Genomic DNA, 18394 nt, shown 5'->3' on the forward strand with positions numbered 1-18394 from the left:
AGAGGACAGTACAGATGTGAGGTGGTATTATAGGTAGAGGACAGTACAGGTGTGAGGTGGTATTATAGGTAGAGGACAGTACAGGTGTGAGGTGGTATTATAGGTAGAGGACAGTACAGGTGTGAGGTGGTATTATAGGTAGAGGACAGTACAGATGTGAGGTGGTATTATAGGTAGAGGACAGTACAGGTGTGAGGTGGTGTTATAGAGGACATTACAGGGGTGAGGTGGGGTTATAGAGGACAATACAGGTGTGAGAAGGTATTATAGATAGAGGACAGTACAGGTGTGAGGTGGTATTATAGGTAGTGGACAGTACAGATGTGAGGTGGTGTTATAGGTAGAGGACAGTACAGATGTGAGGTGGTATTATAGGTAGAGGACAGTACAGGTGTGAGGTGGTATTATAGGTAGAGGACAGTACAGATGTGAGGTGGTATTATAGGTAGAGGACAGTACAGGTGTGAGGTGGTGTTATAGAGGACATTACAGGGGTGAGGTGGTGTTATAGAGGACAATACAGGTGTGAGGTGGTATTATAGGTAGAGGACAGTACAGATGTGAGGTGGTATTATAGGTAGAGGACAGTACAGGTGTGAGGTGGTATTATAGGTAGAGGACAGTACAGGTGTGAGGTGGTATTATAGGTAGAGGACAGTACAGGTGAGAGGTGGTATTATAGGTAGAGGACTGTACAGGTGTGAGGTGATGTTATAGAGGACAATACAGGTGTGAGGTGGGATTATAGGTAGATGACAGTACAGTTGTGAGGTGGTATTATAGGTAGAGGACTGTACAGGTCTGAGGTGGTGTTATAGGTAGAGGACAGTACAGGTGTGAGGTGGTATTATAGGTAGAGGACAGTACAGGTGTGAGGTGGTATTATAGGTAGAGGACAGTACAGGTGTGAGGTGGTATTATAGGTAGTGGACAGTACAGGTGTGAGGTGGTATTATAGGTAGAGGACAGTACAGGTGTGAGGTGGTATTATAGGTAGAGGACAGTACAGGTGTGAGGTGGTATTATAGGTAGAGGACAGTACAGGTGTGAGGTGTTGTTATAGGTAGAGGACAGTACAGGTGTGAGGTGGTGTTGTAGAGGACAGTACAGGTGTGAGGTGGTATTATAGGTAGAGGACAGTACAGGTGTGAGGTGGTGTTATAGAGGACAGTACAGGATTTAGGTGATATTATAGGTAGAGGACAGTACAGGTGTGAGGTGGTGTTATAGAGGACAGTACAGGTGTGAGGTGGTGTTATAGAGGACATTACAGGTGTGAGGTGGTGTTATAGAGGACAGTACTGGTGTGAGGTGGTATTATAGGTAGAGGACAGTACAGGTGTGAGGTGGTATTATAGGTAGAGGACTGTACAGGTGTTAGGTGGTGTTATAGAGGACAATACAGGTGTGAGGTGGTATTATAGGTAGAGGACAGTACAGGTGTGAGGTGGTATTATAGGTAGAGGACAGTACAGTTGTGAGGTGGTATTATAGGTAGAGGACAGTACAGGTGTGAGGTGGTATTATAGGTAGAGGACAGTACAGGTGTGAGGTGGTATTATAGGTAGAGGACAGTACAGGTGTGAGGTGGGTTTATAGGTAGAGGACAGTACAGGTGTGAGGTGGTATTATAGGTAGAGGACAGTACAGGTGTGAGGTGGTGTTATAGATAGAGGACAGTACAGGTGTGAGGTGGTATTATAGGTAGTGGACAGTACAGATGTGAGGTGGTATTATAGGTAGAGGACAGTACAGATGTGAGGTGGTATTATAGGTAGAGGACAGTACAGGTGTGAGGTGGTGTTATAGAGGACATTACAGGGGTGAGGTGGTATTATAGGTAGAGGACAGTAAAGGTGTGAGGTGGTGTTATAGAGGACATTACAGGTGTGAGGTGGTATTATAGAGGACAGTACAAGTGTGAGGTGATATTATAGGTAGAGGACAGTACAGGTGTGAGGTGATATTATAGGTAGAGGACAGTACAGGTGTGAGGTGGTATTATAGGTAGAGGACAGTACAGGTGTGAGGTGGTATTATAGGTAGAGGACTGTACAGGTGTGAGGTGATGTTATAGAGGACAATACAGGTGTGAGGTGGGATTATAGGTAGATGACAGTACAGTTGTGAGGTGGTATTATAGGTAGAGGACTGTACAGGTGTGAGGTGGTGTTATAGGTAGAGGACAGTACAGGTGTGAGGTGGTATTATAGGTAGAGGACAGTACAGGTGTGAGGTGGTATTATAGGTAGAGGACAGTACAGGTGTGAGGTGGTATTATAGGTAGTGGACAGTACAGGTGTGAGGTGGTATTATAGGTAGAGGACAGTAAAGGTGTGAGGTGGTGTTGCAGAGGACAGTACAGGTGTGAGGTGGTATTATAGGTAGAGGACAGTACAGATGTGAGGTGGTATTATAGGTAGAGGACAGTACAGGTGTGAGGTGTTGTTATAGGTAGAGGACAGTACAGGTGTGAGGTGGTGTTGTAGAGGACAGTACAGGTGTGAGGTGGTATTATAGGTAGAGGACAGTACAGGTGTGAGGTGGTGTTATAGAGGACAGTACAGGTGTGAGGTGGTATTATAGGTAGAGGACAGTACTGGTGTGAGGTGGTGTTATAGAGGACAGTACAGGTGTGAGGTGGTGTTATAGAGGACAGTACAGGTGTGAGGTGGTGTTATAGAGGACAGTACAGGTGTGAGGTGGTATTATAGGTAGAGGACAGTACAGGTGTGAGGTGGTATTATAGGTAGAGGACTGTACAGGTGTGAGGTGGTGTTATAGAGGACAGTACAGGTGTGAGGTGGTATTATAGGTAGAGGACAGTACAGGTGTGAGGTGGTATTATAGGTAGAGGACAGTAAAGGTGTGAGGTGGTATTATAGGTAGAGGACAGTACAGGTGTGAGGTGGTATTATAGGTAGAAGACAGTACAGGTGTGAGGTGGGTTTATAGGTAGAGGACAGTACAGGTGTGAGGTGGTATTATAGGTAGAGGACAGTACAGGTGTGAGGTGGTGTTGTAGGTAGAGGACAGTACAGGTGTGAGGTGGTATTATAGGTAGAGGCCAGTACAGGTGTGAGGTGGTATTATAGGTAGAGGACAGTACAGGTGTGAGTTGGTATTATAGGTAGAGAACAGTACAGGTGTGAGGTGGTATTATAGGTAGTGGACAGTACAGGTGTGAGGTGGTATTATAGGTAGAGGACAGTACAGTTGTGAGGTGGTATTATAGGTAGAGGCCTGTACAGGTGTGAGGTGGTGTTATAGAGGACAATACAGGTGTGAGGTGGTGTTATAGAGGACAGTACAGGTGTGAGGTGGTATTATAGGTAGAGGACAGTAAAGGTGTGAGTTGGTATTATAGGTAGAGGACAGTAAAGGTGTGAGGTGGTGTTGTAGGTAGAGGACAGTACAGGTGTGAGGTGGTATTATAGGTAGAGGACAGTACAGGTGTGAGGTGGTTTTATAGGTAGAGGACAGTACAGGTGTGAGGTGGTATTATAGGTAGAGGACAGTACAGGTGTGAGTTGGTATTATAGGTAGAGGACTGTACAGGTGTGAGGTGATGTTATAGAGGACAATACAGGTGTGAGGTGGTGTTATAGAGGACAGTACAGGTGTGAGGTGGTATTATAGGTAGAGGACAGTACAGGTGTGAGTTGGTATTATAGGTAGAGGACTGTACAGGTGTGAGGTGATGTTATAGAGGACAGTACAGGTGTGAGGTGGTGTTATAGAGGACACTACAGGTTTGTGGTGTTTTTATAGGTAGAGGACAATACAGGTGTGAGGTGGTGTTATAGAGGACAGTACAGGTGTGAGGTGGTATTATAGGTAGAGGACAGTAAAGGTGTGAGTTGGTGTTGTAGGTAGAGGACAGTACAGGTGTGAGGTGGTATTATAGGTAGAGGACTGTAAAGGTGTGAGGTGGTATTATAGGTAGTGGACAGTACAGGTGTGAGGTGGTGTTGTAGGTAGAGGACAGTACAGGTGTGAGGTGGTATTATAGGTAGAGGCCAGTACAGGTGTGAGGTGGTATTATAGGTAGAGGACAGTACAGATGTGAGGTGGTATTATAGGTAGAGGACAGTACAGGTGTGAGGTGGTATTATAGGTAGAGGACAGTACAGGTGTGAGTTGGTATTATAGGTAGAGGACTGTACAGGTGTGAGGTGATGTTATAGAGGACAATACAGGTGTGAGGTGGTATTATAGGTAGAGGACAGTACAGGTGTGAGGTGGTATTATAGGTAGAGGACAGTACAGGTGTGAGTTGGTATTATAGGTAGAGAACAGTACAGGTGTGAGGTGGTATTATAGGTAGAGGACAGTACAGGTGTGAGGTGGTATTATAGAGGACAGTACAAGTGTGAGGTGGTATTATAGGTAGAGGACAGTACAGGTGTGAGGTGGTATTATAGGTAGAGGACAGTACAGGTGTGAGGTGGTATTATAGGTAGAGGACAGTACAGATGTGAGGTGGTATTATAGGTAGAGGACTGTACAGGTGTGAGGTGGTGTTATAGAGGACAGTACAAGTGTGAGGTGGTATTATAGGTAGAGGACAGTACAGGTGTGAGGTGGTATTATAGGTAGAGGACAGTACAGGTGTGAGGTGGTATTATAGGTAGAGGACATTACAGGTGTGAGGTGGTGTTATAGAGGACAGTACAGGTGTGAGGTGGTATTATAGGTAGAGGACAGTACAGATGTGAGGTGGTGTTATAGGTAGAGGACAGTACAGGTGTGAGGTGGTATTATAGGTAGAGGACAGTACAGGTGTGAGGTGGTATTATAGGTAGAGGACAGTACAGGTGTGAGGTGGTATTATAGGTAGAGGACAGTACAGGTGTGAGGTGGTATTATAGGTAGAGGACAGTACAGGTGTGAGGTGGTATTATAGGTAGAGGACAGTACAGGTGTGAGGTGGTATTATAGGTAGAGGACAGTACAGGTGTGAGGTGGTATTATAGGTAGAGGACAGTACAGGTGTGAGGTGGTATTATAGGTAGAGGACAGTACAGGTGTGAGGTGGTATTATAGGTAGAGAACAGTACAGGTGTGAGGTGGTTTTACAGAGGACAATACAGGTGTGAGGTGGTGTTATAGAGGACAGTACAGGTGTGAGGTGGTGTTATAGGTAGAGGACAGTACAGGTGTGAGGTGGTATTATAGGTAGAGGACAGTACAGGTGTGAGGTGGTGTTATAGGTAGAGGACAGTACAGGTGTGAGGTGGTGTTATAGAGGACAGTACAGGTGTGAGGTGGTGTTATAGAGGACAGTACAGGTGTGAGGGGGTGTTATAGAGGACAGTACAGGTGTGAGGTGGTGTTATAGAGGACAGTACAGGTGTGAGGTGGTGTTATAGAGGACAGTACAGGTGTGAGGTGGTATTATGGTAGAGAACAGTACAGGTGTGAGGTGGTGTTATAGAGGACAGTACAGGTGTGAGGTGGTGTTATAGAGGACAGTACAGGTGTGAGGTGGTGTTATAGAGGACAGTACAGGTGTGTGGTGGTTTTATAGGTAGAGGACAGTACAGGTGTGAGGTGGTGTTATAGAGGACAGTACAGGTGTGAGGTGGTATTATAGGTAGAGAACAGTACAGGTGTGAGGTGGTTTTACAGAGGACAATACAGGTGTGAGGTGGTGTTATAGAGGACAGTACAGGTGTGAGGGGGTGTTATAGAGGACAGTACAGGTTTGTGGTGTTTTTATAGGTAGAGGACAGTACAGACGTGTTGGTGTTGTAGTGGACAGTACGGGTGTGAGGTGGTGTTATAGGTAGAATATAATTCATTGGCTGATTCCTCCTGGTGACCTGGATTTAATTATGTGATCCTTCCTTAACCCTTAGGATGCCTCACCCAATTGTTATTATTGTAAATGGTTAAATTCCTCAATGACGCTGCCCATGATTTTATTGTTTTTTGAGCTCCTCTGTCTACATCTATGGGTATACAGGGTTACTTAGGTAGAGGTACCTATTATCTCACCTGCCGAAGGTGGGCCCGATGAAGGTGGGGTGACGGAACATGGCAGTTGCACCTAGGAATGTTCCAAGGCCCAGCGGTGTCCCTTGGTGCTGGGGTGAGTGGTTGCTATGGTGAGGAGCTAGACCAGGAAATGCGACGGTCCAGGCAGACTCCATGGCGGGGTGGTGATGTGTGGAGAAGGGAACCCCATCCAGGTAGTGGCTGAGGGGGTGCGTGGCAGAAAGGGGACCGGGGAAAGGGAGGCCAGAGGGGTGTGTCTGGACACCAGCCTTCTCACGCTTACGCCACTTAGCACGACGATTCTGAAACCACACCTGTGGAAAGACAGTGGGAGTGAGGTCAGAGGTTAGCTAGAACATTTCGGCTACATGTAATTATGTAAGTTTAGTTTCTGTAGATTGAGTGAAGAGCATAGAATACTCTGAAAAACTTTTCCCTGTTAATGTACAGCATTATACCACCACCAGAGTTGCCAGCTTAATACTGTAATTTTTCTTTACAGCAGAGACGCTGTAACATACACTCACCGTGCAGATTATTGGATATTTGTATTTGTATTTATTAGGTACAACACCCTGTTCACTAGAATGGATCGCTCCTACAGACAGTGAGTCACTTGGCTGTGGCTTGTTATTTTAAGCAGACAGACAGGCATCGAGGCCTTCAGTTACTGTTCCATTGACCATTAGAATGGGTAAAACGAGTGACCTAAGTGACTGAGAGTGGTATGATCGTCGTTGCCAGGCACGCTGGATCCACTATCTCAGAAACGGCCGGCTTCCTGGGCTTTTCACGCACAACAGTGTCTAGGGTTTACTGAGAATGGTGCGACAAACACAAAACATCCAGTCAGCGGCAGTCCTGTGGGCGAGAACAGCTTGTTGATGAGAGAGGTCGAAGGAGAATGGCAAGAATCGTGCAAGTTAACAGGTGGGTCACAAACAGACAAATAACGGTACAGTACAACAGTGGTGTGCAGAACGCCATCACGGTGAGCACAACTCCTCAATCCTAGTCATGGATGGGTTATTGCAGCAGACGACCACACCGGGTTCCACTCCTATCAGCTAAAAACAAGAAGAAGCGGCTCCAGTGGGAACGCCATCACCAACACTGGACAATTGAGGAGTGGAAAAACATCACCTGGAACATTACAGTGAGTTCAGTTTACTTGAGTGTCCTGGTCAGTCCCCAGACCTGGTCAGTCCCCAAACCTGGTCAGTCCCCAGACCTGGTCAGTCCCCAGACCTGGTCAGTCCCCAGACCTGGTCAGTCCCCAAACCTGGTCAGTCCCCAGACCTGGTCAGTCCCCAAACCTGATCAGTCCCCAGACCTGGTCAGTCCCCAGACCTGGTCAGTCCCCAAACCTGGTCAGTCCCCAGACCTGGTCAGTCCCCAAACCTGGTCAGTCCCCAGACCTGGTCAGTCCCCAGACCTGGTCAGTTCCCAAACCTGATCAGTCCCCAGACCTGGTCAGTCCCCAGACCTGGTCAGTCCCCAGACCTGGTCAGTCCCCAAACCTGGTCAGTCCCCAGACCTGGTCAATCCCCAAACCTGGTCAGTCCCCAGACCTGGTCAGTTCCCAAACCTGATCAGTCCCCAGACCTGGTCAGTCCCCAGACCTGGTCAGTTCCCAGACCTGGTCAGTCCCCAGACCTGGTCAGTTCCCAAACCTGATCAGTCCCCAGACCTGGTCAGTCCCCAGACCTGGTCAGTTCCCAAACCTGGTCAGTCCCCAGACCTGGTCAGTCCCCAGACCTGGTCAGTCCCCAGACCTGGTCAGTCCCCAAACCTGATCAATCCCCAGACCTGGTCAGTCCCCAGACCTGGTCAGTCCCCAGACCTGGTCAGTCCCCAAATCTGGTCAGTTCCCAAACCTGATCAGTCCCCAGACCTGGTCAGTCCCCAGACCTGGTCAGTTCCCAAACCTGGTCAGTCCCCAAACCTGGTCAGTCCCCAGACCTGGTCCCCAGACCTGGTCAGTTCCCAAACCTGGTCAGTCCCCAGACCTGGTCAGTCCCCAAACCTGGTCAGTCCCCAGACCTGGTCAGTCCCCAAACCTGGTCAGTCCCCAGACCTGGTCAGTCCCCAGACCTGGTCAGTCCCCAAACCTGATCAGTCCCCAGACCTGGTCAGTCCCCAGACCTGGTCAGTCCCCAGACCTGGTCAGTTCCCAAACCTGGTCAGTCCCCAAACCTGGTCAGTTCCCAAACTTGGTCAGTTCCCAAACCTGGTCAGTCCCCAGACCTGGTCAGTTCCCAAACCTGCTCAGTCCCCAGACCTGGTCAGTCCCCAGACCTGGTCAGTCCCCAGACCTGGTCAGTCCCCAGACCGCAATCCAATAGAGCATCATGGGATGAGATGGAACGGGCTGTTTGATACAACACTGGCATTCTCATTAGGTTTAGTGGCTCATGAGTACGGCCCACAATTTGATTTACAGGTATGTGTAAAGTGTGATATATGTTAATATATGGGTCATATCTTTTGAACTGATAGAATCAAGACATTTATCTGTAGTAATGGTGAAAACATACCTGTCAATTATTATCTGGGTGATGTTTTTCTGTCTCACTACAAGACATATACGATCAATTTAGAGCAGACCGAAGTGGCTTGTGTCAACTTCAGCTAGCTAACGTTAGCTAGCTAACATTAGCTAGCTAGCTAGGTAGTATGTGGACCCCCTTTCAAATTAGGGGATTTGGCTATTTCAGCCACACCCGTTGTCGACAGGTGTATAAAATCAAGGACACAGCCATGCAAACTCCATACACAAACATTGCCAGTAGAATGGCCCGGAATGAAGATCTCAGTGACGTTTAACGTGGCACCATCATAGGATGCTACCTTTCCAACAAGTCAGTTCGTCAAATGTATGTATGCCCTGCTAGAGCTGCCCCGGTCAACTGTAAATGCTGTCATTGTGAAGTGGAAACATCTAGGAGCAACAATGACTCAGCTGCAAAGTGGTAGGCCACACAATCTCACAGAACAGGACTGCCGAGTGCTAAAGCACAGCGCGTACAAATCATTTGTCCTCAGTTACAACATTCACTACTGAGTTTCAAACTGCTTCTGAAAGCAACATCAGCACAAGAACTGTTCCAGTGAAGGAACATCTTAATGCTACATTCTAGACGATTCTGTGCTTCCAACTTTTGTGGCAACAGTTTGGGGAAGGGCCTTTCCGGTTTGTCGATATTGTCGAGAACTTGACTGGCCTGCACAGAGCCCAGAGCCCTGGCCTAATCACCCAGCATCAGTGCCTGACCTCACTCATGCTCTTGTGGCTGAAATGAAGAAAGTCCCAGCAGCAATGTTCCAACATCTAGAGGAAAGCCTTCCCAGAAGAGTGGAGGCTGTTATAGCAGCAAAGGCGAGATCAACTCCCTATTAATGCCCATGATTTCGGAATGAGATGTTAGATGAGCACGTGTCCACATAGTTTGGCCATGTAGTGTACGTGGTGACATAAGGTTGTTTGGAATCCAGGGAAACCCTCTGACACGTTGAGCCTGATCCGTCGCAACTTCCTGTGTCAACCAACGGAAGATCCCATCTACCAGTTGATGAGGTGACAGACGGGCTGAAAGTCAGCGGTAATTACACGTGCACTAAAACCCGCGCACCCTCTCGGCCAGTTAGTTTAAAGTTAACTAATTAAAATCAGTTCCCCCTGCAGTCTAACTGAGAGACTGAGATCGGTGTGGCACACGGTAATTAAGAATTGTGTTCACAAAAGATGGGGAGAATAACGGCTGAACAGAGTCCAATAGCAATTAGACTAATGCGCTTTAAATTAAATTCTTCAAAATGTGGAACAAGTCATTTCCAAAGAATATTTAACTTTCCCACGCCCTCCCCCCTTTCCTAGTTTGAGACAGGAGGTCTACAAATGTCAACAGTAAGAGAAAGTGAACGATATTAGCCCTGCACACACACTCACTCACTCACTCACTCACTCACCACACAAGCACACACGTCATTCCCGTTGAAAGTGTTTAGCATTACATGGCCCCTCGGGAATTTATTAGTTTTTATCACCTCCCGATGCGCCCGTTAAGTGCCTTGTTCACCTACAGTTCTGCGAGGGGACATCTGTTGTTTTATACCGGCTATAACCCCAGACGGAGCATCGCCGTGTTTGAACTGTCTCTTTGGTTATGAGCCCCGGGCTAAGATATGCAAGCCACGCTCTCAATGGAGAGATGGGATAGGAGGGGGAGAGAGAAAAGAGGGGGGGGGGAACAAACACCTTTAATGGTCTCTCTTCTCATTGGCTCCAAGTGCAAAGCATCGGTTCAATGCGTCTCTATTGCAATCACAAAATGGGAAATCAAATAGCATTATCCCAGCCACCCTTCTGCCCTTCTCTGTCTCTCTCCATCTCTCTCTCTCTCTCTCTCTCGCTCTCTCTCACTCTCTCTCTCTTTCTCTCTCTCTGTCTCTCTCCATCTCTCTCTCTCTCTTTCTCTCTCTCTGTTTTTCTCCATCTCTCTCTCTCGCTCTCAATTCAATTTAAGGTTCTTTATAGGCAAAGCAAGTGAAATAGATAAAAAAACAAAAGTTAAATAAACAATAAAATATGAACAGTTAACATTACACTCACAAAAGTTCCAAAGGAATAAAGACATTTCAAATGTCATATTATGTCTATATACAGTGTTGAACTGATGTGCAAATAGTCTCTCTCTGACTCTCTGTCACTCTCCCTCTCCCCTATCTCATTCCGGCAATGGGAATTCAAACACCATTTTCTCCCTGAGAATAGCCCATGTTTGCTCTCACGCTAAGTGCGCTTTTATAAATCGTCCGTTTCCGCTTAATTGCCGTTAAAACGTCCCTTGGCGCATGTAATAACTTCCAATAACAGGAAGGAGCTTCGCTACGCAGCGATTGGGGTCATTTAACACATTTTAGGTTAATATATCACTAAGACTCTCATAAAGACTTTTCTCCGGCTACTGTCTGGTAAGGTGGGGCAGCAGGTAGCCTAGTGGTTAGAGCGTTGGAGCGTTGGACTTGTTGCAAGAGCTGACAATGTAAAAATCTGTAGTTCTGTCCCTGAACAAGGCAGTTAACCCACTGTTCCTAGGCCGTCATTGAAAATAAGAATTTGTTCTTAACTGACTTGCCTAGTTAAATAAAGATTAAATAAATAAAAAAAAAAATCTGAATTGTAGCATACTTTGGTGTATGCATCATGTCAACAAAAATATATAAATAATACTGTAAGCATATTGGAAATAAAAATTATTATAGACTTTGTAAAATTTTTATTACATAGCCTAAGAAGGTGTGTAAATCTGAATATGCTTTGAAATTATTCTATTGGCCTACATTGTATAAATATGCATTGGATGTTTTATTTTAATTATTATAACATAAACTAGAATAGCCTAATAATAAATTGGGTATTATTTCATGACATCTTATTATAAGTGGTAGTGGCCTTTATATTCGTTTCTAATTTGGTAGCCTATATATTTCAATTACCCATTTGAAATGTATAAGTGTTAAGGCGTTTTAGTTGAAAGCGACAGACAGCCATAATTGCAGCAATAAAACGTTAAAAGGCCACTTACTTGCACGCGCGCCTCGGTCAGATCCAGCCGCATCGCAAGCTCCTCTCTGAAAAGGCAGGAAATAGGTTACCTTTTGTGACCGAGAGCTAGGCTGTTTTTCTTCTGTCCTAGCCTCACTGGTAACAATACAAGAACATAGTTATTTTTCAGACATGGAAAACCCACAGCGAAATGAAGGTCCTTTGTGCTGTTTTCCCTGCGAAGGTTTGAGAGAAACTGTCGGGTTGATTTTATTGTAATCTGTCTTTTCTTCGCCTTAATAGCTCCCTTACACAACGGTTTTTCTTTAGAGTCAGTGGAAATAATGCTATCCAAACTATTACAAAGCCATCGAGTGCCTGGCTGAACTCTATAGGCTACACACATTGATTACCACAATTTCGCCGTAATAAAAAGACTGAACGCAAATAGATACAAAAACATTGATCAACAATAGCCTATGTATTATTTGCTTCATGATGCCAGTGTTAAATCATCTTTTTCAAATCGATTACTCCATTGTTTAAAACGTCATATGTTCTATTCACCATCTTAAATGTGTCCTATAGATGATTTACCTTGCTGAACGCGATTAGCTAACAGAATCCACCTGCCTGTCTGACACACACACACACACACACACACACACACACACACACACACACACACACACACACACACACATATATATATATATATATATATATATATATATATATATATATGTGTGTGTATATATGGATGGGAATTAATTGTGTCTGACATTCTGAATCCTGTTGTAAATTCACAACTGCAGAGTAATATTACATTCTGTAATAGTATACAATTATAATAGGAGAAATGTCATCTCAAATCTAAATATTCAAAGCTACATGTTCATGGGGTCCTGAAAACACAAGGGTTAGCTAAATATATTTGTTTTATAGAACAATATTAGGCTTTCATGTTTGGCTGAAAAAATACTTATATTTGAAATTCACCTCTGTACATTTAATTGCATCAAAAAATAAATAGCACCAACTCATTTATGTACACCAAAAATTCATGTAGACCAGCCTTAGCAGTGACTCACAGTTCTTCATAAAGCTTCATTCACAAAACTGATTTGCCTTTGCGTGAAAGTCAGTAACAGGTGGATTTGTGTATACTGCTGTCGAATTGAATGTATTTTCCGTCCAGATGCGTAGCCTGCACCAGCTAATGGAGGGGAACAACGGAGTTGAGGTGCGCATCACCGTGTGTGTGTGTGTGTGTGTGTGTGTGTGTGTGTGTGTGTGTGTGTGTGTGTGTGTGTGTGTGTGTGTGTGTGTGTGTGTGTGTGTGTGTGTGTGTGTGTGTGTGTGTGTGTGTGTGTGTGTGTGTGTGTGTGTGTGTGTGTGTGTGATACCATTGAGCTTGGATATGCCCAGAAACGTAATTAGCGTTGAATAGAACATGATTAAACACGGTAAATCGAGCTGTAACCAGTTTATTTTCCCTTCGAGAATAATATCCATATCGCCGATAACAAAGAGAAGAGGTAACTGTGACAAAACGGTTTGGTGTTCCCACTTTGGGCCTTATGTAAGGCCCGGTTTCGGTTAGACCGTATACCTGTCAATGCGCCTGTGTCAAATTATAGACGGGCTGAATTACATTACCAGTGGATAAACAATTTACTGTTTTCTACAAACAAACCAAAATATAATAATAATAATAATAACATAAATGGTATGATGATAAAGGGTTTTAATGTTACCCCAGACATATCTAGATGAAAATATGCATCAGAAATTACAACTTGCAGGCCAGGCCTATGCATGAATTGATCTCATGTCCAACCCAATCTCACACTCAATTCGTGCAAATATGTAAAAAAATTTATATACACCAGCTTTGTGAAATTCTTTCACAATTTCTGGAGATAAATGTTTGCCTCTGGTATTTGTATCTCAGGCCCTGTAAAGATAAAACAACGTTATTTTTTTACCAACTGTAATTATTCCGTTATTACTATTATTATCATTGTTATAACAGCCTACTGCTACTTGCTGGTCGTTTATGTAGCATACAATTGATGTAGCCTCACGATAAATTGTAAGATGAAATAGAAACGTCTATCCAAATCGTGTATTTAACGAAATGTTATGAGACTCGGTTAGGTTACATTGTTGTATGTACGTTGAATAAATGTTTTTGAGTTTGTGCTGTAGCCTGTGTGACAGTTCTCTTGCCCACTCCTACACGTTTGTCTTGACAATGGCAACGCAGTAGGCAAAAACACAAAACAGCTATTGGACTGTGACTGTACCTGGTGAAGACGTCGGGGTAGTGTGTCTTCCGGAAAGCCTTCTCCAGTTCCTCCAGCTGATAGCTGGTGAATGTAGTCCTGTATCTTCTTTGCTTGCGTTTTAGCATCCCTTCGTCCGAGTCACTGCCTGCCGACAGACACACGTTGTCCTCGCCGTCCCTCACGTCTCCATCCCCGGCGTGGATGCTCTCCCTCTCCTCGTCCTTCGGGGAGAGACCCATCGCGTCCCCACAGCTCTCCTCTTCTTTCCCCGCGTCCTCGAACTTCATCAGCCCTAGTCTCAGCCCGGGTCCATCCTCCGGCACACCAGTGGGGCTCTGACCTCCCTCTCCCCGGCTTAGGGACGCGTTCTCCCGGTATGACTTGCTCCGGCTGATGCTCACCTGTGGAGCCTGGTTGATTTTGAGACTCTCGCAGGCTTGGTCCACCAGAAGCCTTTCCCTATCCAATTTCTCATCGAGGTCGTGAACTAAAACCCGTCCGTGGTCCAGATACTTCCCGCCTGGTCCGTAGAGTCGGCGCAGCTTTGGTGGAAGGTGAATGTCTGGGGACAGGTTGTCTTTAGTTGAGCCTATGGGGAGGGGGACAGAAGTACGGATAGGTTGAAGCGACATGTGTCAACAAGCCTGCGCATAGTTCAACGTAAAGCTTCGCACAAGGCATCATTGATAATGTTCGAATAGACTTGATCATGTATTATTTCTGTCCACAGTTTCATGCACATTAGAGTATGTATAGCGTAGCGACGATAAAGTTTACTTTTGGTCTCTGAAAAAGTGCTTAAAAGTGACAAATATCCCATTTTCAACACAGTCACACAACCCTTTCGGTTCTGATGGACAATTATTTGCTAACTTTTACCTCCACTCTGCAGTCAGCCCAATGCTGTTGACGGTTTATTTACATGTTATAGACACACACCGTATTGCCTATATTCAACACCGAAAACGTTTTCCCGGAACATGTAGCAAACCTTTCCGCAGATGGAAAGTCATGCATGTTTTCATGAACGTTTAGCGGTGGTTGTCTTACCTTCCGTCTGCTTGTCGTCGTCCTGTCTCCTGGGTAGAGCTGTCAAACTTTGCGCCCCTATCAGCCTGACTTTACAGGGGCTCCGTCGGCCCAGAATACTGTCGATGCAGTAGGAGGAGAGCAGGGTGGGCGGTTTACTCTTCCTGTCTCCCCGGTCGTGGATATCTTCTTCCAATTGACTAGTCATTTTTCATCCGTTTAGTGTTACGCTTATTTGGAAGTATCCTAAATGTGTTTCTCACTTACTCATTCACTCACTCACTCACTCACTCAACCTCTCTCGCTCTCTCTTTTCTTCTGTCTGTCTGTCGCTCCGAGATCGTTCCTCTCTCTCTCTCTCTCCCTCTCTCTCTCCCTACCCAACCTTTAATTAAAGACACCGTTGGCTGGCTCTCAAGCTCCGCTTTGTGCTTGCTCACATTGACGTGTGTTATAGCGTCCCTGATTGGTTCATGTGTAGGGGAAAGAGCAGCTTCATATATTTTCCTATATTATTAAGGTAATTTTGGAGAAACGGGGGAAAAAAACTAAGCTCGCGATGAAACCCTGCTCCCATGGACTGAACTCAATTTTGATTTTCCTTTTGGATTTCAGAAGGATAGTAGTCTATGCAGGTGTGGCCTATACGGTTTAACTACGATTAATGATAGGCTGATAATAATGATCATAATAATAATATTCATAATAATATTCATAACAATAGTCATAACAATCGTAATATTAATAACAACAGTCATAATAATATGCCTAATAATACATATCTTCTTTTGAAATATATATTATCTTGTTGAGTTAAATAATCATGTATCACAATTCAGCCCTTCAGTTAAGTGGAACCCGTTTGGCAATGTCAATTCTAGTCCATAGTTAACTGTAAGCCTTTTCCATACCTCTGTAAACTTCAGTGAGCCTTTTCCATACCTCTGTAAACTTCAGTGAGCCTTTTTCCATACCTCTGTAAACTTCAGTGAGCCTTTTCCATACCTCTGTAAACTTCAGTGAGCCTTTTTCTATACCTCTGTAAACTTCAGTGAGCCTTTTTCTATACCTCTGTAAACTTCAGTGAGCCTTTTTCCATACCTCTGTAAACTTCAGTGAGCCTTTTCCATACCTCTGTAAACTTCAGTGAGCCTTTTTCCATACCTCTGTAAACTTCAGTGAGCCTTTTTCCATACCTCTGTAAACTTCAGTGAGCCTTTTTCCATACCTCTGTAAACTTCAGTGAGCCTTTTTCCATACCTCTGTAAACTTCAGTGAGCCTTTTCTATACCTCTGTAAACTTCAGTGAGCCTTTTTCCATACCTCTGTAAACTTCAGTGAGCCTTTTCCATACCTCTGTAAACTTCAGTGAGCCTTTTTCCATACCTCTGTAAACTTCAGTGAGCCTTTTTCCATACCTCTGTAAACTTCAGTGAGCCTTTTTCCATACCTCTGTAAACTTCAGTGAGCCTTTTCTATACCTCTGTAAACTTCAGTGAGCCTTTTTCTATACCTCTGTAAACTTCAGTGAGCCTTTTTCCATACCTCTGTAAACTTCAGTGAGCCTTTTTCCATACCTCTGTAAACTTCAGTACCCTCATCTTATACTACTTAAACTCCATCAAGTCGTCGGATCAATCTCTAATAATTAGAGAAGAGGAAAATGACCTAGGTGTATGTAATCTTATTCCCAATAATAGGGACACATTTTATCCTGCATATAAGGATGAATGTAAACTAAGAGTTTGATGTTGTTTATTCCCATGACAAATTAAAAAAAAATTAAAAAACACGGGACAAATGTCAAACTATAGATGTTCTGTAATAGAATAAGGCTTTTTACAGTATGTGCTTTTATAGGACTACACTCTTCCTTTCAACTAATAATTGCCTTAGATTAGCTGTAAATAGGACCAAACGATCCCTGCAATTACTACCAGAATTATCATAACAATTTGATAATTTGATTGCTATTGATTACCAAAAACGCTTTCAAACACTTCTGTAAGCCTTGTCACCTTCCATCTCTCTCGCGCCACACACACACACACACACACACACACACACACACACACACACACACACACACACACACACACACACACACACACACACACACACACACACACACACACACACACACACCGCAACAGGCGAACACGGAACACTAATTGCCTGGCCTCTCTCTGGCAATTGCAGAGGCGATCAGATGGTCCGTGCGCCGGATGATTGATTTAAAAAGTGAAGGTGGCGATGATGAGAAGGCGTGAGGGGAGCCGGGACGCCGTGCAGGCTCGCTCCAGACAGGGGCAGATGGCTCGAGAATGTAATTTTAAATGAAAGTCTATTTAACCCGCTGCGAATAGTGTGACCCCATCCTTCGCCTAGCGAGCCCATCACTGTTAAAAATATCATTTTCAGAATTCAATCCCAAAACTTCAACAAGCTGCAATTTACACTTTTTTTCTGATGCTGCTTCTCTCCCTTTGTATAGCTGCCCAGTTACTAAGACTCAGCAGAACATGAAAAATAACAATAAAACATGTCTTTAGAAATGTTTTACAACGTTTTAAAAGTGATAGGTTATAGTTTGAGCTCTCGGTCATGGATTTCCACGAACGGTATGGATTTTTTGTGAAAATAAAATGAATGTTTCTCTGTATTTGGGCGCCAGGGTGATCGATCAAGATTAACGTTGACATTTGACATCAATCCATGTCCTGCGGAAGTCGGGAAATGAGCGCTATTACCATCAAGTAGGATTTGTCTTTGCCAGAATGCAGTGAACAGGGATGGCAGATGGGCGTAATCACATGTCTCTGGGTCAGAAGGTTACGTGTTCAATCCTTGTTTTAACCCTGTCCCAAACTTTAACCATTACCTAACCATTCAGAATGAGTGCCCAAACTTAATGTTTTTAACCCTGTCCCAAACTGGAACCCTTACCTTCCTTAACCATGCTGAATGAGTGTATAAACTTAAATGTTTTTAACCCTGTCTCAAACCTTAACCCTTACCTAATCATTCAGAATGAGTGTCTAAACGTAATGTTTTTAACCCTGTCTCAAACCTTAACCCTTACCTAACCATTCAGAATGAGTGTCTAAACTTAACCCTTAACTTTGAAATGGGATGTTTGGAGAAATTGAACGATACAGAGCAGTAGGAGCAACAAAAACACGTTGAAAAGTATATTTCTGCAGTGAGACTGTGAGAGCTTGTTGAGGGCGCACGGTAGATCCATGGGCAAGGTGGCCCAAGACTCAGTTCTGTTATAAGACAATATTCACTAGGCTATATTGAATTCATTGAAGTGAATACAAATCATGATGGCATTATTTGTAGGCATAATCCTGGGCTATTTCAAAACGATTCAATCATCTTGGTGCAAATTGCAGGCAGCCAATTATCATTAATTCATTCTAATCAGACCTCAGACGCGTGGCCGTAACCAAAGGGCTCTAGCCAAATGCTCCTTACTTACTATTAGGCTACCAACAATTCACCGCGTTTATTGAGTCAGAAA

The 18394-nt window shown here is 44.4% G+C and overlaps 1 protein-coding gene across 2 annotated transcripts in view; it reads right to left on the reverse strand.

The window, feature by feature from the left end:
* Positions 1–15220, reverse strand: part of LOC106590582 (aristaless-related homeobox protein) — a 47479-nt gene extending 32259 nt beyond the window's left edge. For both annotated transcript variants that reach the window (XM_045710983.1, XM_014181695.2), the window contains exons 1-4: positions 14890–15220; positions 13858–14428; positions 11589–11634; positions 6001–6314 (exon numbers count right to left, since the gene is read on the reverse strand). In XM_045710983.1, the coding sequence (XP_045566939.1) occupies positions 6001–6314; positions 11589–11634; positions 13858–14428; positions 14890–15076 (1118 nt within the window). In that variant the 5' untranslated portion in view covers positions 15077–15220. The remainder of the gene's footprint in view (positions 1–6000; positions 6315–11588; positions 11635–13857; positions 14429–14889) is intronic.
* Positions 15221–18394: the final 3174 nt, after the last annotated feature.

This window comes from Salmo salar, chromosome ssa29 (genome assembly GCF_905237065.1).
Source record: "Salmo salar chromosome ssa29, Ssal_v3.1, whole genome shotgun sequence".
In the NCBI taxonomy this organism is placed as follows: Eukaryota; Metazoa; Chordata; class Actinopteri; order Salmoniformes; family Salmonidae; genus Salmo; species Salmo salar.